Below are 25,343 nucleotides of genomic sequence, written 5' to 3'. Positions count from 1 at the left end.
TGATATATTTGTCAGGGCATGGTCGATTAAAGAAGGGGATCCACTGGAAGTACATCTCGTTGGAGCATTGATGATAGATTCGTAGCCGAACCCACTGAAGCAATCGGTATAGGAAACAACATTAGGGTTATCTGTATCTAAAATATTAATGTTAATGTCACCGAGAATTAAAACATTTTTGTTTTCGAAAGATAGCTTATTTAATGTGGTGTCTAATGCTAACAAAAACTCTGGGATTGATGAAGACGGTGAGCGGTAAATGCAGCCGAGTATCAATTTTCGTGAGTCAGGGGAAAAGAGAGAATGGTTAGCTTCTATCCAAACAGATTCACATGGCGGTACATTCAGAGCGAGATCACATCTACGCTGGTACGAAATTTCAGGGGAAATAAAAATTGCAGTGCCTCCGTGGTTGCTAGACAAGCGATGACAATACTCTGGGAGATAAAATGTAAAACCAAATAGATTGCCATCAGAAGTGGAAAGCCAGGTCTCCGAAACGCAGATGAAAGAGAACGAGTGCTGAAGTGAGATGATAAAATTATCTATAGATTCAAGGTTCTCCCTGAGGCTGCGTGCATTGAAATGGATCAGAGAATAACTACTATTTTCCAAGATATGATGAAGCTTATCAGGAGATAGCGGGGTGTCCAAGGTTTCATCGCCGCCAGAAGCCATGAATGTGTATGAACTAGTGGAAGACCTGAAGGTCTGTTTCTGTGCTTATGCGGAAGACCGTGCCCACGTCAGTCTCACGCGCAAGTATGCGACAATTGTCAGTCCAGAGATGCTGCCATTTCTTTTCTTTCTTCAGCAACTTAGCTCTAGCAAACAGTTTCTTGTTGTCAAAGGTAAGGTGTTCATTTACAAAAATCGGGCAAGTTGAATCAACAGAGAAGCCAATTTGGTCTGTTTGTGGGCGAGCTTTCCGTGCCTTGCGCACGAATTCATTTTTCTTTTCCCGACACACAAAGCGAGCAATGATGGTTTTTTCATTTTTGTTTTTGGTGGCAACGCGATGGACGACGTCAAAGTCAGCGGCATTGATAGGACACGCAATGACATCACCGATGGTTTCAAGCACTTTCTTGACACCCTCGCCTTTGGTTACTGGAACTCCTTTTATCTCCACATTGTAGATCCTAGAGTACTGTTCGAGTTCACCAACCCTTTTGTGGAGCTTTTCATTTTCCTCTGCCAGTAACTTGTTGGTATTCATGAGCTGGGCCTCCCTGACCTTCATTGATTGCAATTCATTTGCAAATTGAACAGTGCTAAGCAAAGAAGGAGTGTCGTCACCTTCAGAAGCTCTCAGTTGTGAAAAAACCTTCGTGGTGATCTCGGCCACCACGTCATCTAGTTTCCCTTTAAGTAACAACTCCATTTCCTCAACTCTCTTTGCGAGCTCTGCATTCGTCGGCATTTCAAACCACTGCGACAACAAACAAAAGGTACAAAAGGCAGCTGGCAGCACCTGCGGCAATATCAAACAAGCAAGACCAAAAACAGTTCAGTTCAGCTAACCTGCGAACCAAATGCACGTACTTGGCGAAGCCTGCAGAAGCCGCAAATGCTGCCAGAAAGTGATGAAAAGCTGGAGATGGGTCTTTATATAGCTGGATTTTCCGTTGAAGCTTTAAGCCCATTCTAGTGACTGAGCGACAGTCACAACACCTTTTCATGGCTTACAGGAGAAGATATAAATAAATGAAATAACGCGAAAATGGTATGCAAGAAGGCCAGCGAACAGAAATGCAATGAACGAAAACAATATAAGCCGCGAAAGCTAAACTATGACCGCCTTTCACAAGGGAGATAAAATGAAATAGGAGCGATTTAAAAAATGAACATGAAATACGCCGTGATTTTGCAGTTGACAAAGGTTATTAACATAATAAAAAATAAATTGAGAATATAATCTTAATCTTTCCTGGTCTCTTTGAATTGATTTCAGGTAACCCGTTGTGATCCCTTGCCAGCATGAAACGCCTGAATCGTTCACCACCATGTGCTGAATATTTACTTGAAGTTACTGAGTTTTATTAAATATTGATCACCGCGTGCCGGTTAATCGTGGCGAAGCACACTATCGCACATAAGTCGCTAAGGTATTCTACAACTCCGATAAGCCTATAACCTGCTGAGACCCCGCGCTTCGGTGGCATGGGGCGCTCACATACTGAGCTGGGCGACCCGGGTTCGATCCCGGCCGCAGCGGCTGTGTTTCTACGGAGACCAAAACCAATGCGCCCGTATACGGGGCGATGTCAATGCACGTTAAATAAATCCAGGTGGCCGAAATCATCCGGGGCCTTCGACTGTGAAGTCTCTCGTAACATGAGTTGCTTCGGGATGGTAAACCCTATGAACTACAAACCAAATCAAATACGCTAAGAGCTTTTCAGAGAAGTACACGGCGTTCATCGGAATTGCGAGAATGAAAATATGTTTTGACCCTTCTGGTTACTCTTCACATGAAGATTTCCTCCGTTAAGTTCGCTTCTATTACTGTCGTACCCAAGTGCACATCCTTATATGTTTTGCATTTTGCGTTCGGGCGCTGACATGTGAAGTACGAGTGTTGCTTCACAGCACGAAACTTGATAAAGCAATTACAGATGCAACCCATTGAGTCCGCAGGCCTTTGGATGCTGCGGAGAGGGAAAAAGGGAGGACAAAGGAAGTGGTTGCACAACACCTGCGCTGCTCAGCAGGATCTCTAACGTTCGCGCGCGGCGCGACAACGCGGTGAGCACCGCGGAATCAGCCACGCGAAGAAGCCGCCCGCTTCGCGTGCGCGAGACGGCGCGGACGGGTCGCGGTAGCTGACTTTTAATAACGATGAATCACCGCTGCTGGCGCGCTCACTCGCATCGCGCCCCGAACGTCAGTCCCCAGACTCCCCTTTGGTTCCCGTTCAATTTGCCGTTAGCGCGCCGGCTTAGCGAAAACGGCCGGCCTCTCCATCTCACCTCCCGACCAAGGCCGGGCTCGCGCGCCTGGCTGCTTCCGCTGGCTTCGACTTCTACGCCGCGAAGCGTCGCCGGCTGAAGCGCTCCCTCCGCGTCCTGCTACAGAAGCCGCCGCCGGTAGCCGCACATGAAATCTGGCCAGTTACGTGCAGCGTTGCGCAAACAGCACGAGCAGGAGTTCGCCTCGCAGACGGAATGTTCTGGAGGGCTTCATGGGAAAAATCCCATGGTGGCCACATTCTTTTTCATACGTAAGTGCCTGACAAACTCCGAGCACAGTATACATTGAGCTGTGAGTGCACGATAGCATTTTTGGCAAACGTATCGCGGTTTAACCCCACACCTTCCCGCGCAAGCGACAAGGACTGTCCGCGTCTCACGATGGACTGCGCGGAACTAGGGACGCGAACGAAAGCGGCAGAACAGAGGATGGCTCAGAAGAGGCGAGAGGGAAGGCTTCCGTCGTTATGCGCGCAGCGGGCAAATAATTAGCCCCGCTGGTCTGTCATCCGTTATCGCGCCCACGCCATATTAGCTGGCGACAATGGCCCGCGGCGGCAACACGGGAACATCGGCTACGCCCGATGATTAGCCACTGCGGCTCGCGCTCGACGCCAGGTTCCGCTCACGGTTTCGGTGACTAGGTGCCGCAAAGCATGCAGTTCAGCATTGCGCGCGGCTTTGCGGACTTCCTGAGTGAGTTCATACAAGCTTTCTTAGTTAAGTAAATCACTAATGAAACATATATACATCATGTTCGTGACAAAGCTTTGCGCAAATGGAGTCTGCACGGCACTGCGACGCATGCAAACTCGAAGTAGCCCGCACATAATCACTCATGAGTCGTAACAAAAGGTGCATTTTAGGTGGCAAGCCTAAATCTCTGATTGTGTCGGAAGAAATCTTAATTGTTTGTTATGTAAGATCACATTAAGCTTCCCTTTGCGCCATGTCATAGCCTTGTGCCGCTATATGTATGCGCAAATACCTTGCAGACAACGGACCGCGGGCTGCTGCTGGGATTGTTCAAGTCTTTAGCGTCATGTATATATATATATATATATATATATATATATATATATATATATATAGTCTTGAAGCCATAGGTAGCGTAAGAGGGTTCTAGCATAGCTTTCGCCCTCGTTCTTGATCACGTTCTACGTGACGCTGGCGGTAACACAGGACGTTCCACATCCACCGCTATGGCTGAGGGTGGCGCTGGTGAACACTCAAGGTTCGTATACAGACAACATTAATACCCAAGAAAGTAGCAGGGGGGGACAGCGGCCGATGTAGCTCAGTTGGAAGAGCACCGGACGCGATATTCGGAGGTCGTGGGTTCGGTTCCCACCATCGGCACGTTGTTTTTTCTTCTACTTTGTGTTTAATTCTCTTTCCCCTAAACAGATTACATTACTAATTTATGTGATTATCGAAGTAAAAATTAAAAAAAAAACGTAAAGCACAATCCTCAATGCTTTCCAGATTACATTACTAATCTCTGTGATTATCCAAGTAAACATTTAAAAAAAAAAAAAGACAAAGTACCATCCCCAACGCTTTCCTTGGCCTCGCCGACTGTTGGCTTCTTTCCTTCGTATATATATATATATATATATATATATATATATATATTTTTTAAATGTTTACTTGGATAATCACAGAGATTAGTAATGTAATCTGTTTAGGGGAAAGATAATTAAACACAAAGTATATATATATATATATATATATATATATATACACTGAAATGATATCTTGGCCATGGTCAACTGTAGTGAGAAACGAAGACCAACATGTGAAACAATTTATTACAATACATTGTTTCACACGTTGGTCTTCGTGTACACACACACACACACACACACACACACACACACACACACACACACACACACACACACACACACACACACACACACACACACACACACACACACACACACACACACACACACACACACACACACACACACACACACACACGCACGCACGCACGCACGCACGCACGCACGCGCACGCGCACGCGCACACACACACACACACACACGCACACACACACACACACACACACACACACACACACACACACACACACACACACACACACACACACACACACACACACACACACACACACACACACACACACACACACACACACACACACAAGATACTTGTGCAAGGTACCGGTACGTTCGATGTCATGATCGCACTGCGTATACAGGGTGGCCAGTTGTTACAGTTGTCGCTAACGAGTGGAATGTCATCGGCATACTGCGTACGAGACTTCGATAATGAAGCTTTCTGCACGTTGAAAGCGTTCTTCTCGCTGGTCCGCGTCTATTGCATCGACGACTGCGACGGCTTGGCTTATGAGAGCGAAACTGCCACTCTATCATCTGGTTCTCTAACGCAAGAAATGTTTTGAATGATTAAAGGCCGTCTTTCGGCTCACCTCTCTGTTTTTCCCACCAATAAACTCATCTTCTCTTAGTTTGATCGTGCCAGATGCGGTTTCTATTGAGAATGAAGTGACTGACTCTAAGCATTAGCAGAGCATATTTAAGCGGGTTGTGTGGTGCAAAACATCGATACGACTTTCCGCGGCTGACAGGTCCTTAATTTTGTATCAGCCGCTAAGCTTTAAGCACACCGCAATACCAATGTGGCCTGTTTGCGGTATCTTGAACTCGCTGCGCACGCTGGTGTATTTATCAGTCGGGCATTCGTTGGCTGATTTCGGAACGTTCACTACTTCACTGAGTTTTCATGTAGCAAAGTGGCCATGCATGGAATGACCATCCTACACATGTAAGAAACCGCAAGCGATGGAACCGCCCTGTTGTCTCATTGGTTAGGGCGCTGGAGTGCTGAACCCAAAGATGCGGAATCGCATCCAGACCGCGGCAGTCGGTTTTTGATGAAGGCGTGAAGGAAGGTGCCCATGTATTTTATAGGTTGTCAATTCATGTTAGCAAACTCCGGGTGGGCAAAGTTTCAAAACTCTTCATCACGGTGTCCCTCATATCCTCATAGCCCGAGTCGCTTTGCGACATCAAATTCTAAAACCTTAAGCCAGAAAAACATATTATTTAAATTTATATAGTAAGGGTGAAATTACTCATTGTCATCCACCCGAGCGCAGCCATACGGCTACAAAGGAAAGCTATACAGCTCTCTCAGAAACTTCGTAGTTAAAGAAACATTCGTCCTTATCTGGGGATCGAACCCGGCACCACCGCCTTACCGGGGCAGTCGCTCTACCGACTGAGCTAACCAGGATGGCTAGCAGATCAGATAGTAGGGCGAGAGCAAATTTATCTATAACTCGAAGTGGGAAAAGTGTTGGTCAAATGTTTGGGAGAAACCCCCAAGGATATTTCGATGTTTATGCGTTCATTTTAGAATTCAGTATATTTTCATCTCTGCAAGATTCCGTCTTTTAGGTTTGAATGTTTTATTGTTTTTTACTGTCGCTTTCAAATATCTACGGATCCTTATTTGATAAGAGCCCGCCGCGGTGGTGCAGCGGTTAGGACGCTCGACATTTGTGCCCAAGGATGCGAGATTGGATCCTGGCCGCGGCGGCCGCTTTTCAATGGAGACAGAAAGCTAGCCGCCCGTGTGCTGTGCGATGTCAGTGCACGTTAAAAAACCCCAGGTGGTCGAAATTTTCGGAGGACTCCACTAAGGCGTTTTGTTTCATAAGCTGTCATGTCTCTACATCTCACTTTCTGCTTATAGATCCATTCCTTTTCATTGCGTCTTTTTTTTTTCTACGTAAATTGATTTGCCATCCTAGTTTTTTCATGCCTATTTTTAGTATGCGTGCTAAGAATCAGTTAACAGCTTTATCTGTAAGTCTGTAAATTGTTGTTTGTCCTCAAATATCAAATATCGATCGAGCATGTAACAGCTGTTACTGAATAAAATAAAGTTAAAATAGAATATAAAACAAATATTCATGGATGCACTACTTCGACCATAAGAAATAGGGAATTTTTGGACTCACCACTTGTCGACCGGAATGGAGACCACGTTATCAGTGCCGAGGCCGATGGTCGCACCGGCACCCTTAACCGAGTAGTGGCTCTGCACAGAGACGGTAGGAACAGCTCATCCGAAAGCCTGCGGCCAGTCATTGTCGCATTTCATCAGGCGACGACAAGCGAACTAATGAGAAGCACACTCCCACTTGCTGCGTTGTTCATGGAGCGTAGATGAAAAGAAAAAAGAAAGAAACTTCTAATCGTGCCTATGATGAAAAAAAGAAAAAGAAAAGAGCAGGTAAAACAACGCAATACCAGGAGGCAATCCTGAGCGCCTGAGCGTACATAGCACATTTTCATAATCTACAAGACGGCACCAAGTCAACTTGACGAATGGTGACTAAATTTACGCAGCTGGGGAAAAGATTATGGTTGACGGGGACATTGAAAGGCACCTTACGTTGAATACGGATTTTCTGCCATCCAGTCAACGTGGGTGATAAGCGGATGTTCTTTGCGATACATGCCGGCTTGTAGCAGCTTTAGCTTAGCTTGGATGTGACGTAAATCGGACCTTTCTGCCTCCTTTAGACACCGAGGTGGTGAAGGAACAGAGCAATGGGCGGGACACAGTGACAAGAGGAAGCAGAAACACAAGGCGATAATCAGCGCCTTGTGTTTGTGCTTCCTCGTGTCACTGTGTCCCGCCCCTTGCGCTGTTCTTTCACCATGCAAAACCAACTATCCCGCCAACTCGCTCTTATTACCAAGTTGGTGTTTTCCATGGCCTTGCAAGGCTTCAGAGTCTCGGCTGCCCTTGATTAGCCAACATGCTTTTGCGCAACGAGTGTCTGATCATCAGAGTTTTGTTTGGCAGTTTGAAGAAAGGAACAAGCAAGTAAGCGACAGAAGCAGGACATGCCTATACTAACAACGGCAACGTTGTTCGAGTTATATGCCCTTTACTATGGCCACTCATACTTTCTCTCAGGAGAAACAGAGCCCCAGGCCTGTCATTTCCAGAGGTCACTGCCCGATATTTCATGCTATTATGTATTTTCAGCTGTTACACCTTCCCCTGTAATAAGAGGAAGGAAAAGGCACTCGGGATGGTGGCCGCCCAAGCGGAATTCATCCGGCTCATTCCGCGCAACTGACTCTTGCCTGGCGTCCCCGTCGTCCTAGCCGGCGGCAGACACATCCAGCAAGGATGTGCGGCGCGTCCCGTGGGCGAGCTCAGCGTTCGAACAGATGACGATGACGACTGCACTTCGGAGAGCGTAAGCTGCGCTAGTCCTAGACCCCATCGCGGCGGCTTCCAGATCCCCATCCTTTTCCTGAATCCCTCGCCTTGAATTCCCCTTTTCCATTGCCTTTCGCTCTTCCCCGCCGCTGTTTCTTTGGAGGCGAGCGAAATGATCACTTCGTCGAAAAGGAAAGAGTATAATGGAAAACGAAAACGGTAGCTGAAGCGCGTGCCGCATAGATTACAGCATCTCCACCCGTTTCGTGTAACCTTTCCCGGGCAGGCGCGCCCACCGAACACGCATGATGGTGCGCCACCGAAAAGCCCGGCAATTTGCAAGTCCGTCGCCCCCGCCGCTTTACCCATGACGGTTTCCTCCTACATCCTCTCCCCACCTCCCGGCCGGGCTCCCTTCTCCCCATCCGCACTGTTTTGTCGAACCCAGCACGCGCGCGCTGTTTGTTATCAGTGGTGAGCAGAATGCAGAGCGCCCGCGCGCGCCGACGATCCATCGCTCGCTGCAGACCGCTGCTGGTTGAACGGGGAGGATGTCCGGAAAACGCGCGGCTTGCGCGAAATGACCGATGTGTCTCTCGATCCCCACGTACCCGGAATTTTCTCCGAGTGAGCATGGGCCTGGAAGTAATTGTCCCTGAACTATTTGGAGCGCCTTGTCCCTTCAGCTAGCGGCGGGTCATTGCCACAGGCGTGTTGTAGCGAATTTTTGAAATGCTTTAATAATGCAAGCTATGCGGAACATGCGGTACACCGACGCGCCGTGTGCGCGGGTAATCGTCAACCCTCGAAAACAGTGAATGGTGACGGCGGTCTTCGAAGCAAATGCTACTGCAAATCGCCAGCCGCGTCATGCAAATATAATTCTGCCCTCTGCTATATTTGTCGAGAGTTTATATAGTGATCTTATAGCGCGAGGCTACACTGCAAACAGACTGAAATGCATTTATTACGGAAACGAAACATTATAAGTTATCAATGCGAGGTGCTGAAAAAAAAAAAAAGGACTACTATTGCTTACCGCTGTCATGCTTTCTCTACACATTATTGAAGAAAAAAAAGAAACGCTGAAGCACCTTACAATAAAATAGCATCAGATTCTTATGAATCGCTTTGGCCATCTTTAGTCATCTATCCGCATTCTAAATTGAGCATGCTTTTTTTTTTTTTTTTCAAAGCTACGCCACCGAGCATATATTTGCCCATTTTCACATTTTAGTGTTCAGAACATTCGTTACCAGTGAGATCGTACACTTTGAATAAGCATTCACTATATTTGTAAGCCAAACACACACCTATGTTTCGGTTAAGAGAGAACCGCACCAAAGAAATCATGCGGCGTTTATTACAAGCGGATATGCGAAGTTTCTTCGTGGCAGAGACACGTATAGCGAGAGAGAGAGGGAAAGAGAGAGTATATGCACATGCGCGTGGGTACGCTTGTTTATGTGTGTGTGTGCGCGGGCGTGCGTGTGTTGAAGATTGTTTTAGCATACAAGATAGCCATGGGAGAGTACTGAAGAAAGCATTTAAACGGCAACATTACTTGACGGAAGTGGCATAGTTAATTAAGAATCAATCTCATTGCACTGACCCGAATGACGAGCGTATTCACAGCATGGCAGTCTGAGAAGGTAATTAATTCACGATTCATAAATCAACCGCAGCTTGATGGCCGTGGAAGGTGGCTTAGATATACCGCTCGCTGGTTTAGTGTTAGTATAAGTCGTAGAATCTTGCTTTATTGTCTGGTTACAAGAGGAATGTGTTCGCGTTCCGCTTTCACCCTCTCTGCTGCCCTTCCGTTTTTGCCTTGTGATGCACACCGATATACTGACAATCTTCCTTCTCCGGTGCGGCCAGAGCTAGTCTTCTGTAACAAACTAAACCCTTCCATGCCGGATAAAGCCACTCTCATTAACCAACAATGTTTGTGTACAGGTTGCTCGCTTTAAGATGATTCATATGATGGAATCAGTTGTGGCGAGGCATCGGTAAATTGTCTCCATTGCTAACTGGAACAGTAAACTTCATAGGATATTTGAACCCGCAGAGCTGACTACGGCCGATCCTTTCGCCTGCTATCGCGGTCGATTTCTGGTTCGCGAAAGGTTGCTTCTCTGCGCAGTTATACAGCCGTAATTTGCTTACGAGAAAATATTGCGCGCAGAAAAAAAAAAAAAAGCGTGGCATGTTACAGAATACACGCAGACACTGCAATATCATGATTTCACGAGCACCACTAACCGCTCGTATCGCCAAGTGCGTAATCAGCTTTGATTTCAGATGTGACGCCGTGGTGCAGATTGAAGCCTGCTGACGCGACTGACCTCATTTTCCAGTTGCGCTGTATGAAGGAAGGTATGGTCACATATACCATTACTCTTACCAAATCAGACCGTTGTCAGCGAAAAACACTCGATAATAAATGTGATCCCAGTTACCGTACAGAATGCATTTTTGTTTTCTCCTGCACCATACTGTACAACTTCCGGCGACAAAAAAGTGCATTGCATTTACTTAAAAGCGCAATGGCTGCTTTCTACGGCTTACCGTTTAAAAAATCAGCAAGCCATGGTCATGAGTAATTGTTTCAACCATAACTAGAGCCATGAGTTAAGTCGTAGTTGTAATGTGATCTGACGTAGTAATGCCTTAAGGAAGAATAAAGAAAGAAGTTCCAAACTTTGATCAGCTTCACAGCACGACTTATACGATACAACGAGAGCTTTGTTTTCATAAGTGAAGCAATGTACGTGATCCGCAGGAATCACGCCCGACTGGTGTCATTCGCCGCGAAATTCTGAACGCCCGTAATCGGCCACTTTCCAACTGGAATCGGGAAAGACTGAGAAGAACAACAATAAAGAGGCCTCCGTCCCGTTCTGGAGCCCATCCAAAATTCTGCTCCGTGCGCAGGACTCTTGTGCGATATGCCTGTATACCCGCTCCCGGCAGTTTGAACTCAGAGGTGCGTGCTATTTTTGTTTCTTTAACCACTCCCCTCGAACAACTGGAGTGGTGTGCTGTACCGCAGCGAAGAGTTTCCACTGAGCCCCCATATTAACTTTCCGGCTTGCTGAACATTGAAACAAGGAATGCGTTCAGTCTCGTTCCTGCTGGCCTTCGTGGGCCTGCGGGGAAGTGACGCTGAAATAACGAGCCAGGGAGAGAGCGTAGTAGCGAAGAAGAGCCGCTGCGCAGTCGGAGGACGATGACTGCTGGGCGGGGAGGGATTTGACGGCGAGAACGGCTGAGCGAGCTTTTGGGCGAGGAGACTGGGAAAGGCACGCTGCTGGTAGAGGACGATCACCGCTCCCGGGTGGATCACAGGCTGGGCTTGCGCGTCGTCGGAGCAGGGCCCGATCACGGGCGCCGTATCGCGGGGAAGCTGTGATCAAGCTTGGGATTACAAACGATACCACCGCGCGCTTCGTCTCCTCCCCTTAGGTGACTCCCTGGATACGATCCCCCCCTCGCCCCTGTCTTCCGTACAGACAGTTGTTTCACGGGGCAGTGGAGTTATGGGGAGGGGGGGGGGAGGGGTGCTGGGGTGGAGGTGGGAGGGAGGGCTTAATCCGCGCAAGATGGGCTCCCCGGTAGCGTCCAACGCGCCGATCAATCTCGCGCAGCGAGAACCACTTCATGGCTCCCCGGAGGTAAGTAATTACGCTGACAGCCACGATTGATTCTGCGTCGACCGCGGCCCCGTCTGTAGTTCGCTCAGCCTGTCCGACCCTTGGCTGGCGGTGCGACCGAGGTCTCTGCGACGCGCTCCTGAACAGGTCGCCGCTGGCAGATGAGAGCGCAGCGTGCGCGCGTGCCTCTGCATGATTCCCCTGTTGTCCATGTGCGATGCACGACTTGTGCCGCAACAGTTTGAGGCAGCACCAGCTACTTGCTGGAACGTATTATTTCCCCATCCTTGGCACTGACTATTATCGGTTCTTGTATAGAGAGAAACTTCAAGAAAAAAGGGGAAACAATATTTATGCCGTACATGTAGCAAAGAAAAGAACGTTTTTCATATGAATATGCTTTCTGAACTTCAGTCACCGTATCCGCGGAACGTCCATCGCATCGCACATATGCGCACATGCTACGTATGCATAAGTTAAGCATCAGCCTTATCTCTAGTGTTGACAAGCTCCATGGCCCGAAATTAGCTCACTGTAGCTAAAAGGCGCCTTGAACGACAAAAAAAAAAAATTAATAAAAATAAGCTGAAAAGTACTATTTTCGAATATTTTTCCGACGCATATTTCGCATGCATAGCGCTTTCAAGTTGCTTTTGCATAAGGTCAACTGGGTCCCAATTAGCTTTAAGATGACGGGAAGGCTATACCGCGGTATTGTAGCTTTCATATTTCAATTTTGTTCATGAGGGCTAGCACAAGGCCAAAGAACGGCAGCACTGAAAAAAGGTAAACTGCGACGGGTTGAAATAAGTAACTTTTTTTCTCGCCAAAAGTTGAATCATAGGCACTCCCAGAAGAATACAGATGTGAGAACGTACATCGTTCTGCGCGAAAGTGACACTGAAGTTTTGTTTGTCATCTTCTTGCATCACGTCACAGAGGAAGAGGTAGCGCTGTGATAATATATGTAAAGGCCGGAGACGCACACCTTCATTTCTGCCGTCCCTAAGCGCACGTTATGATAAAAAAAATCTGGAACAAAACTGGGTGTTTCAGCTCCCTTGAGAACCCTGCCGGCTTCAGCTGCGCTTTCGAAGCTAACCAAAGTCAGACTGTCGCCCCAGCCGCCTGGATGGATGATTAAATCGTTTTATAACACTGAATGGGCACGGACTGGCCCAAAAGTGTGGGCCTAGCTGGCCGAAAAATACGTCATTGTACCTGGCTTGGCCCAGAAAAGGTGCCGGATCTAAACTTTTTCCAGGGAATTACTCATTGATAGGCAATAAAAGAAAGCTCAACGGGTCATTTGCACACAACAGAAGCAGTTACATTCCATTTGTCAATTATTCAAGAGCATCAGGGAAAGACAAAATTTATCAGTAGTTGATGCGAAAAATACAGAGGCTTTCTTAATGGCACGTTTTAACGCCTGATCAAAGCTCGGCTTATTTTCGCGAGTGCTGTCGTCGCTGCCCTGCACTTTGTTCCGCTCTGAACCTCAGTACAGAATAGCGTTGGCTTTGGTTATCGGGAAACACACGCTCTCGGATTCGCCAAAATGTCTTGCGTATATGCGCATATACGTTGTGTTATCACTCGTGAATAGAATTTTGAATATGCATATGAAAACAGCCGGAGAAGGGCCTTAATTCGACTGCCCCCCCCCCCCCCCCCTTCCCCCCGAAACATCTCTAAGCGACAAGGAATGACATTGATAGTGAGAACATTCGTCTAGGCCATTTCGAGCTTTCTTGTGAGTGCTTAACAATAAGAAGCATTCTTCCTTTCTGTCCCCATAAAAACTCGGCCAGCGCGGCCATCGTATTCAATTAACCCGGGAAATTGTTTAGGTTTAACTCCATTTAAACATGGTTTTAACGAACTAAAGTTGTTTATGTTTTACTTGGTTTTGCAAAGCCGCTTTGATCTAGGCGCGCTCCCGAGCATGTTAAGGATCGCGTTTAACCGCCAGTCTAGTTTCTCGCTGCTCAATTGTGTGAGCAGTTTTTCTAGCATGGCCACGTTCCTCGCAGTAACATCGCACCGCACATGGATGTCTTTGCGTTTCGTGTTTTGAAGGACGAGAAATGCAAAGGCTTCCGTGTGCTGTGAGATATCAGTGCAAGTTAAAGATGCCCGGGTGGTCGAAATTATGTCTCAACCCTCCGGCGTGGTTCAGGTATACAACGATAAAGGTGACAGGTATTGTGCCTGCCTTTCTCCGCCTTATATATATATATATATATATATATAATACACATACATAAATGACACATTGTTAGTATTGGAGGGATTGCTTGGTTTGACCTTGATTTGGGGGGTTGTACACGGGGTAGTACAGCTCTCGCTATCAATTTCATTGATCTCGTGTCGTGGAGGCAAGAAAAGGCTGACTAACAACTTGACGTAATGAAAAGCAGTTTACCATGGTTGTACGAAACCTTCTTCATTTGGCTTCCTGTACATCAGAGCTACTCAACGACAACACACTGGAAGAAATCGAGTGGGGTAACCCTCCACATCTTTTCTTTTTATTTCACTAGAAATATTTTTTCCGCCATTATTACAACTGGAGCATCTTTAGTGGCCACTTCATTAGCAAATATTTGTGCAGTACGATGGAGTCTACTTGAACGCACGGAGTACTTTGCGTCTTGAGCTGCTGTGGGAACAGGTCTGGGCCGCCCATGGGCCGGGTACTTGCACCGAGCTTAGCTAGCTGGGCTCGGGCACAGTCGAGTGATGAAGCCGCGGGTCGGTGCCGGGCCTCAGAAAATGAGGTTAGGGCAGTGTTAGGTACTTCTAAGCGTATCCACTATTTGAATTTAGCGATTCAGCTATTCTAAGCCATTGAAGGACTGGTATCTCTTTCGCGTAAAAATCTTGCGTGTTGGAACCAGATGAATCCAAAAAGAAAACGTTACGTTCCTTTATAAAAATGCCAGTAAATAAAATTTTATACCATAAAAAATTGCTATATTTTTATCTAACTTGTTCCGAAAATACTACGTTAGCTACTTGAAGCCAAATGAAAACGTTTGAGAGCTGGTTACTTCCAAAATTGCCAGAATTAGCGACCAAATTGATATGCTGGCAACACTGCTCCTCCCATACTGCAGAATCCCTGATATCTGTGTATTATCAAGCCTTCACATGCAGACGTCACTATAGGTAACCCTCGTGACTGACCCCTAGCATTATAAATGACGTGCATAGATGACAGCTATCAACTTGGTTTGCACGTAAAATTTAGTACAAGGAGGAAAAGTATTGATGGTGCGAAAAACTTCTCATAGCAATTTTCGAAAAATTGCTTCGCCCTAATTGAGAGGAATCGACAGCTGTATCTCTTAGTGGTACGGAGCTGGACTCCTGCTTTTATGGGACACAAATATTTGTGTTAAGAAGTAAAGGAAGAAAACTAAATCTTGCGTTCGAGCATTTTAGTGAGCAATAAGAGACACAACGTATCAGTGAAAATAGGTTTCTAGGGCGATTACTGTGGAAAGAACCACTACGATCATTAGGGTGTCGCGCGTGGGTCTCTTCTCAATATCGATTCCCTAACCTCTGTAGAACTAGTGGTCGTTGCAAAGCATGTAATGTTCAAAGAATGATCCTCTTCCTCCCGCGCAGCGAGCAACCAAAAAAAAAAAAAGAAAGAAAATATCCGCTGCGCCCTTCGCGGAAACAAGCAAAAGGCGGGGGAAAATAAAACGGCAGGAAAACTCGAGCCCCACAGCCGCGTTTTTCCTTTTTTCTGCCCCCCACTCTTCGTCCTTGTAGTGCGCTGTTCTTGCAAGCTGCGGTTCGTTCTCCCTGCCCTAGACCGAGCAACCAGTGCCTGTAGTTTCCTACCGACGGCCAGCGGGCTTTGGAAATGGTATAGCAGCGAGTACAACGTGCACGCGCCAGGAGCGCTGACTCACATTGCGCAGCCCGTCAAAATGACGGCCGGAGCGCGGGCGCTGAAAAGACACAGATGCATGCGCGCACATCCACGCACACACACAAAAAAAATCACAGTGCGTAAACGAAAGAAGTGAGCAGAACGGAAATAAAAACAGACTGGAACGGGGCACACCGGGAACTGTCGCGAAACTGGGCGCCGTCGCAAAAGAGCCACTTTGGCCGCGAGTGGTGGGTGGGAAGTGAGGGAGCAGAACAAGCTGCTACCGTGGGCGCTCTGCACCGAGGAAGAAAGCAGCAGCCGCCGCATGTGTGCGCTCAAAGCGTGTTCCGGACGAAATGAAACCAATAAGGCACGCGCCGATTAGTGCCGGACACGCGCGCGCATGGGGGAGACGGGAGCCACGGTTCGTCCCGCCGCAAGCTGTCGCCACCGTCGCTGCTTCTGCTGTCTGGGCTGGCTGCGAACGTTGCCTCTTCCCTAGCTCCCCTTGCCAGGTTCCCTTTCTCCACATTTTCTCCATTGTTTCCCGTTTTTCCGCCTTGATCGCGTTCGGTTGTCGGGCGTCCCTCAGTTTCAGCGTGTAAGCGCATGTGATGGAACGCGAGCGCCACCGGTGGCGTTTTCCAACGTTCCTACACGTTTGCACGCCAGTGTATAGTCTCCAAAGTTATGTTGTCCAATGTCATGCTTGGGTGGGTGTCGCCCATGTTCAATCTGAGTTGTCCGCAGAAGGCAACGTTTCCTGACGTTATTCCCAAAAACAGTAATTTAATATTGTTTCTTGGAGTACTATTTTTTTTTTTTTTTTTTTTTTTTTTTTACAGACGCTTCATATACACTTGTTCAAATTTGTTTAGCCATATTAGCCAGCACCGCACTGGTGAGCAAAGCTGTTCGATGCATTCAATGTCTGAGGCCAACTCACATCTTCGGAGGTGTACATGACGAGCTGTGGCAGTGCCTTCAGTCCCATTGTCTTGTAGTTGGGGAACATCTTGTGCCGCGCCGCCAGAACGGCGTACAAGTTGGATACTGAGCCGCCTGCAAAGGGAGTTAAGGAGAGAACAAATTATGCGAATTGCGAGCAGGTAACCAAGAATGCAAAACGCAGATTAGTTTACTTATTTATTTATTCCTCATAGTGTAATGGTCCTTACGGGCGTTACATAACGGAAGATCCATCTAAGAAACACATTGAATTTATGACAAGTTTTTTTTTTTTTAACCTACACAAGCTACACTAGTGTAGCAAAACACCATTGGACGCATTGGAGTTTTGCTGCACTGATGTAGCTGGTGTAGGTTAAAAAGACCGCGTAGCACGAGAACAAGGGGCTGTAAACATAACTAACCAAACTAAGAAATTATGAACAATTAGATTGATATTACAAGGAGCAGCTTCTTGGAGCTAAAGGAAAAATACGCATTTAGCAAAATATCGAAATAAAGTTCTTCAGAAAAATGAAATACCGCAGTCACAAGTTATATAAATCACATAACAGCGTAATATCTCATAGCGCCTAAAGGCCGATACATGCACTTAGACAAAATTGGAAACTAGAAAGGTAAACGTACATCAGTCTAAGCTCCTTCATTCTAAGTATGATAAAACGGCTGCTTGAAAAGATCGTGTTAGGAGTAATGGTGGCACTAGAAGGGAGCGAGTTCCACTTATTAATAGAGAGGACCAAAGGTGAGTGCTGGTATCTTTCTCTTTGAGTAAAAGTAGGTATAGTCTGTTGATATGATCTACGTGATCAAAAAATGTGCAGCGCCAGAATGATGTGTGAACATACGAATGGTGTGCTGCTGTGGCGTGCTAGTTCCTTGCTATCCCCACGTTCTAGTAACCATCACAAAAGGACGGTTACATTTGATTGCCTCCTTTACAATACCGTTCACATTGTTAAATTGTCACTGAATAAACTATCATAGAGTAACATACGTACTGTGTAACATTACCCTTACTGAGTCACCTGCAACATAAGCTTGAGTGTGCTTTAGAAACGTCCTTGATTGCTAAAATATTGAGTCAAGTTAAATCTGACCGATCTCAAGGCAATCAAAAACCACGATTCGTCTCAACAATTAGCGTGTGTAGATGAAAAAAAAAAAATGATTGCGCCTGTTTCTCGAGGTTTATTGTTGAAATATTCCACGATAATCTGTCCCAGGGCAAAAACTGGACGAAATGGGCGCGGCTGAGGTGGATGTAAATATAAATCTTTCATATACCTAGGTGTTTGCTTGATCAACTGACTATTTACGTAAAATGGTGATCTAATGACTCCTGCGGAAAATTCTTGATCATAAGTCATTTATGATGCACAATGCGCAACATAAGTGAGGGCACTGAACTTCGACGCAAAAGTTAAATTTGTACGCATTTCTTCTCGCAACGGTCACCCGAACGACCTACCATATTCGCTGAAGGCAAACATGACGCACAATCCTCTTCTGTGTTCATTCATGTTTTGTTGCTTGCGTTTTGGATGAAAAGCGTTTGGGAAGTACACGCCCGGCGGGTAAGTGCGTCTGAAAGGGAACCCTTAGGGATCTTTTCCAAGAAAAACTCTGGCGTCGAAAACGGATTTGCTAAAAAGCGAAAAGGTCGCGAGAAAAAAAAAAAGTGTAAATAATAAGCTGCCGCCCGAAATCGGCAGCTTTAACTGACAGAAAGTCATTACGCCTCCTCTGGTGGTTCGTTTTGCTTCCTTGGCGAACCCGACGGGAGCGCCTGCAGTTCGCGATATGGCTTTACCAGGAAAAGATCAATGAGGGGAACAAAGTTTGAGGGTTTATGGTTTGCTTTCAAAACTGAAATACAAAACTATAAGAAGCAACAGAGAGTGAAGCTGCTGCTTTGTTCTAAAGAAAGAAAAAAAAAAACATTGCCAGAATTCACAGCGGCATTGTTCTTCCCAGTCTGCGGAAAAACACTCTTCCATTGAGTAGGCCCAAAGAAAACAAAGCCATTCGGAGGCCAGTTTTTGCCCGTACTGTCTGAACAACAACAAAAAAAAAAAAAGAAAAAAAAAAGAAGATCGTGTGGGGTTCAGTCATGTAATCTACGCTAAAAAAAAGTAGAAATATAATGCAGTGGGGAGTTAGAAATTGTGTTACGGCCGAAGACAAAAACAGAGGAACGTTCAATGTAAATAGACCACTCCGCATGTTGTAGGGCTAGAAGGAAGAAGACGCACGAAAACTGTGTTACTTTTTCCCTTTTACACTACTTCCCCTTGATAGTCGCTACTGTTGGCATAAATAAAACTGCGAATTCATCTGTATACCTCAAACATCATTTATTAAATATTGGCGGGCTTCACTGAAACACTCGGTCCAGCCACAGCCCACTCGTTGAAGCTGTGTACCAATCCGATAAACTCAGTTTAAAGGCCATTAACAAATCTCACTTCTATTTACCGCTCAGCTTCATAAAATCAACTCGTACTGAGGCATCTAGGGCATTAATAAAGACGGTAATTTTTATTCAGTGCTATGCGAGAAAACAATTCACTCGTGGCTTAAAAACGCCGACTGTTTCGCCTTTGAAGCCGCTTCGCGCTGAGAATCAGCGACGTTAAATGTGGTTGCTGAAGCGGCAGGATCAGCGCTTATGCCGCGCTCATACATCTGCTTGGCGCAATTCGGTGATATCAGCTGAACGTCGGACAAGCAAGAAGGGAGGTTTTCTTTCCGATTCAAGCAATGCGATGCCTTCAGGCGTTCAACACTCAGGCTATTGCCTGTTTAGGCGCCATAAGTTGAGGCATTATCTGTAATCGCTCAGTGCAGGCTCGAGGCAAGCGACTGCGATAGCTCGAAAGTTTCTTCTGGATCAACCATGCTTGCCTCGAACGGGTTATCGCTCGCTTGCGCTCTATTTGTCACTGGCGCAACTTACGCGCACGCATGTTCTCTGCGGCTGGAAGCTTGCGCGATATGCCATGGATGAAATGTTTACTTGCTTTCTTAAAAATGTCCGTTCGTAGCTCTACTATCTTTCTACGCACTCCTTCCATCTCCCGATTTCTTTCCCTTAGTGCAGAAAGGAAGAAATTGGCACCTGTCCCTCGTCAATGCGGCCACATTTCTTTATGCTCCCTCTCTGCAAATTAAATACTGTAAAGTGCGTGACATGGGACGTTCGATGGTACCCACTTTGGTGCAAGAAATGTGTAGGGCTATCTCAGTACGAACAGTGGGGCAACACTCACCGGGTGCCAGTATGCTGTCCCCGTTGGTGTAGCCGATCAGCTCCCGCATCTTCTGCATCACCACGTTCTCCATCAGGATGAAGACGGGTGCGATCTCATACGTGAACCTGTGGAGAATACGCGCCTCACAATCTTTAGCTGTGCTTGCCGCTACGCGCAGAGGGCGCGCTCAGAGCAGACTTCTCTGAAACGGTCCTGACCGAACTCCGTAAGTTCTACAGTATTCCTGCGTGTGTGTGGTGTTTGAGGGCGTTATCTGCGAAGCTTGAATGTCATCTTCGAGGAAAGAGCGGCTAAAAGCAATGGAAATTTTTATCCCATATAAACTGCTGAGTGTGTGTGTATCCACCACTGGGCTCCATTCTTTACAATTTCGCCCAAAGTAGTAGTTTTCAAGTTCGACGGAAATATATCTGTCCCTTTTACAGCATGCAGAGTATTTGCTGCCTGCAGTATTAAGGTTAAGATTTCTGTCTGTAGCAATTATAAATAATTTTCCTTCCTGCTGTTGAGTTCTTCACTGTAGTTATGAAAATAAACTCTGACGCATACAGCAGCCGCGAAACGTTCCGAAATGTTCTGTTTTGAATTCTTTAATTGAGAGGTAAGACATAGCACTAAGGCTTCAACGGAAGAAGTACGGCAATGTCGCTGTGAGAGGTTGCACGGATACACTGAGCCTAAATTTTATGCCTACGAATATCGACGCAAAGCGTGTGCCAGGAGCCTTTTCGAGAAAAAGCGCATGCTCACATGTTGGTGTTCGCCGTCGCACAGAGCCATTCGCCGGCCAAGGAGACGATGTCCAGGCCACTGGACAGCTGGTTGAAAAAATGTGGGTGACCTGCGAGTGAGTACAGTACACATAGTCATTGCAATCTGCTGGGCATCGCACATTTCACAAGACACGCTTTGCAACATTGGCCGTTGTGCTGGTTAGTGTTGCTTATGTACTAAAGAACGTGAAATTACTTACTCAGGCAAAAAGTACGCGAGCTATAACCGCCAACAAACTAATGGCTTAACGGTTGGTTTAAACAGACCAAGTAGGCGCTGCTTTCCAGCTGCCGTAGTTTGTTTCCGCTTCGTCATTGTGCTCGTCTGCGTTCTCACATTCTCAAGAAAACTATTTTAAGTAAATTAGATAAGTAATTAACTATTATGTAAGTAAATGAAGCAATTAAATAAATTAAGCAAGCGGAAAATCATTTTGATTTTATCTGTCATAGAGTCCCCAAGTAACATTCAATAGTACGTGATGAATATCGGTAAACTAAAATAAGCATGGACGACGCTGACCATTCGGTGTATCTATGTAATTAAAAGATAAGCAAACATAATATGAAAGCAATATTAAGTAAATATGCTTGGGTTTTTATGTTGGATTTATCCCGTGAGTGCCTTTCACTTTCACAGTGTATTTTTTTTTTTAATATTGTCACGACGTAGGCGTGCCACTGCCGAGGACAGCAAACGAAGGGAATGGTGTTGCAGTTAAATTGTCTTTATTGGGCTGACTTGCACCCTCAAAAGGACTAAGTCACTCGGTGGCGGCGATAACGGTAAGCGTGTCCGTCGGTCGTCGAACAAAGAAAACCTGCTGCAATCGGCAGTGCTCAGTACAAAATCGCCGCAGGATTTAAACCAGCCAAGAGAGACTGCAAAACTCCAGAACATTACGGGAACACTACGGCTTGCCTGCGATCATTCAAGCCTAATCTCAGCACATCTCGCAATACGAAGCAAGCGATAAAAGCGTGTTTTTTGATACCGAGCATGAACAAACACAGCCGGCTGAAACGTGGAGGCTAACCAAGAGAGTTCTACTTAAGTTGAGGACAACCCAGAGGGCTATGGAACGAAAAATGGTAGGGATGACATTAAGAGATAGAAAGCGTGCAGAGTGGGTCGAGAAATAACTCAGGTTACCGACATTCTAGTAGAAATTAAGAAGAAGAAACGGACATGGGCAGGACATGTAGTGCGAAGAGAGGATAACCGATGGTCGCTGAGGGTAACAAACTGGATTCCAAAGGAAGGAAAGCGTAGCAGGGGGCGGCAGAAAGTTAGGTGGGCGGATGAGATTAAGAAGTTCGCAGGGGTCAAGTGGATGCAGCTAGCACAGAACCGGGTTAAGTGGAGAAATATGGGAGAGGCCTTCGCCCCGCAGTGGGTATAATCAGGCTGATGATGATGATGATGAACAAACAAAAAGCACAAAATCGGTCCGTACACCACAATCACAGTGACAAGGCCGCATGCCGGCAGCTGTCGAAAAGCATCAAACTCTGATTTGAATAGTTCGCGACAATATGAGCTTAAATGATTGTCCAAAATAAATGCACGCTCATTTGTCAGACAGTATAACTACCGAGCACCTGTCATAGCGGCAGAATGTACAGACGGGGCCAAAATAGTACGGATCATGATTTAGGTATTTGAAAATTTTTCTATGCGTTCAGTGAAGGTGTTAGGATGGTTATTTGGTTCCATGCGCGAGCGAATCTAGGCATGCGCTAACATAGGCGTAAGGTACTGGATAAAAGCCGCTAGTTTAAGCGTGACAAGTATGTCTCGAAGTTGCCGTGGTCCATATGATTATGGCCTGGACTGCACAATCGCACATCACTTGAGAAAATATTGTTGAGCTCGCAGATTCCGACCCTACGGTTTCCGCGCTTTAGTATGCAAATAACCTATTTGTTTTGATTTCACGCAAGCTAAACAGCCTTGCTACGCACTTCCCCCTTGTCCACTGCACAAAGCTTTCTTTTCTTTTTTGCGCTTATGAATGTACTCTAAAGTGTGCCCCGCCACAGACACGATCTTGTTGAAGTGAAGCTACCACAACGTATGGCAGCATTTCAGCACGTTTCTTTGCACATTCTTTATGTTCGTCCAAGGTGCTGTTCAAGCCACTGCTTGCTTTTTAATGCAAGGAATGCGTCCTGTATCTCCTAAGCTGTGGCAAGAGAAACGTTCCTATGATAATGATTTTTAAAAAGAAAACTTTGAAGAGCGGGGCACTTGAAAAGGCCTCGTGACAATACCGGCCACCAGTAGAATTTCGTATGAATGCTTCTGTCAATCGTGTTTTTCGCACGTATGTGGTTTCCGTCCCGCGGAATATTAGAGGCTTAAATGTGGGCAATTTGTGCTACACCTGCACTTCCCCATGTGCAGGAATGCTTGCGTGTTTGCCCATGTTTTGTAGCCCTAAACAAAGGAATGGTTTTGAGGAAAGTTAGTTTTATATTTATATGTGCTTTGCGCAGTCGCTAAGGGCGGAGCGTAACGGTATGGGAAGAAGGGGGGGGGGGGGGGGGGGGGGGGCTGCAGCACGGGACGTAAATAAAGCTTGTCCCATGACGTCTAGTGCGGAAAAGTAGCCCATGTGGTGGTCATTTGGACAGGGTTGCTTGCTACCGTGACGCTGCAAAACATGTCCATGACGTTAAATTTCCCGCAAATGAATTTTCTCATTATGACAATGACACAGTGCGCAGAAAAGGTTCTATCGATGTGGACGTCATTTTTTAAAGTCACAGCATCACAGAGAATAAAATTTTTGAGAATGTTTGCGCGCCAATTGGGCCCGATGATGCCGACGCGGCATGCATGCGCCCAGCTTGCCGATCATTGGCACCAGCACCTTCAGAACGATCCTTTTGAGGACGAAGTGAGATTGAAACGAAAAGACTACACAGTGACTCTCTAGCCCAGTTTCAGCGTTCATGCAATCGTCGCCATGCATGCTAAGGGCCGATCAGTTATACTATTTAAAGCTGCTGCAAATAATACACCAAATGAAATTTCACAAAAATAAAGACTGAAAATGATCAATATCTTTTTAGCAACCGAAAACTCCGCTCACCAAAAGTAAGGACAAATTATGGAAAGCAAACAATGGCATATCAAATACCTGCCACCCTATATAAATTTCAAGGAATGTTAAAATTTGAATGTACAGCACGCGTGTTTAAACGCCGTATTATTGGTACATTGTTGTCTTCTGGTATAAAATATACACAGAAATGAACGTCGTTCCTTTTGTAAAATAATCCTTGTGTAACACAGCAAGTTTATTATGCATCTTGTTTTGTGATCTTGTTTTGTGATCTTGTTTTGTGATCTTGTTTTGTGATCTTGTTTTGTGATCTTGTTTTGTGATTCTGTTTTGTAATTTTGTTTTGTGATTTTGTTTTGCGTTCTTGTTTTGTGATTTTGTTTTGTGTTCTTGTTCTGTGATCTTGTTTTGTGATTTTGTTCTGTGATCTTGTTTTGTGATCTTGTTTTTGTGTTCATTTTACGTTATGTGTAAAGTTTTTCACAATCTACAAATCCAATGCGTCTTAGTTTGTTTGTACTATTACACGACAGTTACAGTTGTCATATGGTGATCGAAATTAAGCTGCTATCATGTAATGTGTGGTATGTTGTTTTTTGCTATTGTACGTGTGAAACGCATTTGTAATTGTAGAACAGCGTTGCGGTATATACCTAGCCTTGTTAAGAAAAAGATTATTTAAATATACGATGCAGCATCAGTCCGAACTGCATAGAGACAGGGGCCTCGCCAGGCCCTAATTGTCTTTAGCTTCTGTTCCTGAATCAGACATTGGATTTGTCTGCCGTCAAAAAGTGAAATAAATAAATAAGCATTGGGCTCATTCCTCAAGAGCGTCGAAAAAATGGCGGCGACGCCGCGCTAGCATTCGCCGTCATGCGCTATAGCAAGCGCAGATTCGTGCAATCACTCCCGTTTTCTGCTGTCACTAGCGAGGAAACCAAAGACAGCAACAAATTATAGCCTCTTTTTTGCTACCTGTTTTACTGCCTCTTTTCCTGCATTTACGTTGCACCAGGTGATGATAGCCTTAATGAGAAGCGCGAGGCAACCGTGTGCCCATTCAGATGACGAAAAAATTAGCGCAAGGCGCGGATAGCTAGCTTTGTGTGCGTGATTGTCACCGGATTGCGGAGAGACCTTGCGAAAGCTAGCGGTGCCGCAATAAGAGAAACAAAGGACCGCATGACCAATACTGACCACGGTAATGTCTACCAGAAACGTTCTGCCGCTTGCTGACGTTAATGATTTTTAGGATGCGGCGTAGCAAGGCATTCATGTGCTCAGGTCAATATCTTTCCGGAGCTCTAAAACACTACAAAACGAAGCCGCAGACACTATGATGATGCGAAGTATGGTTTTGTTGCTGCAGCGTCTACATGCTTTACTTAGCACCTTACCAGAAACTATAAGAAGGTCATCTTGCTTCTAAATTCCAAGTCACTTAGGTGCATTGCAGGACACTCGTAGATAAAGGCCAATAAAGTTATATTAACG

General features: G+C 45.9%; 1 protein-coding gene across 1 annotated transcript in view; it reads right to left on the bottom strand.

Annotated features, from left to right (window-relative positions):
- Nucleotides 1-25,343, bottom strand: part of Gad1 (glutamate decarboxylase) — an 86,720-nt gene that overhangs the window by 12,311 nt on the left and 49,066 nt on the right. The window contains exons 3-6 of the mRNA XM_084606050.1: nucleotides 20,753-20,843; nucleotides 20,000-20,106; nucleotides 16,705-16,820; nucleotides 6,988-7,067 (exon numbers count right to left, since the gene is read on the bottom strand). Of these exons, the coding sequence (XP_084462176.1) occupies nucleotides 6,988-7,067; nucleotides 16,705-16,820; nucleotides 20,000-20,106; nucleotides 20,753-20,843 (394 nt within the window). The remainder of the gene's footprint in view (nucleotides 1-6,987; nucleotides 7,068-16,704; nucleotides 16,821-19,999; nucleotides 20,107-20,752; nucleotides 20,844-25,343) is intronic.

The sequence above is a fragment of the Amblyomma maculatum genome, chromosome 6, assembly GCF_055883805.1.
Source record: "Amblyomma maculatum isolate TAMU_Amacu chromosome 6, ASM5588380v1, whole genome shotgun sequence".
Lineage (NCBI taxonomy): Eukaryota > Metazoa > Arthropoda > Arachnida > Ixodida > Ixodidae > Amblyomma > Amblyomma maculatum.
This window is presented reverse-complemented; position numbering and strand designations above follow the sequence as displayed.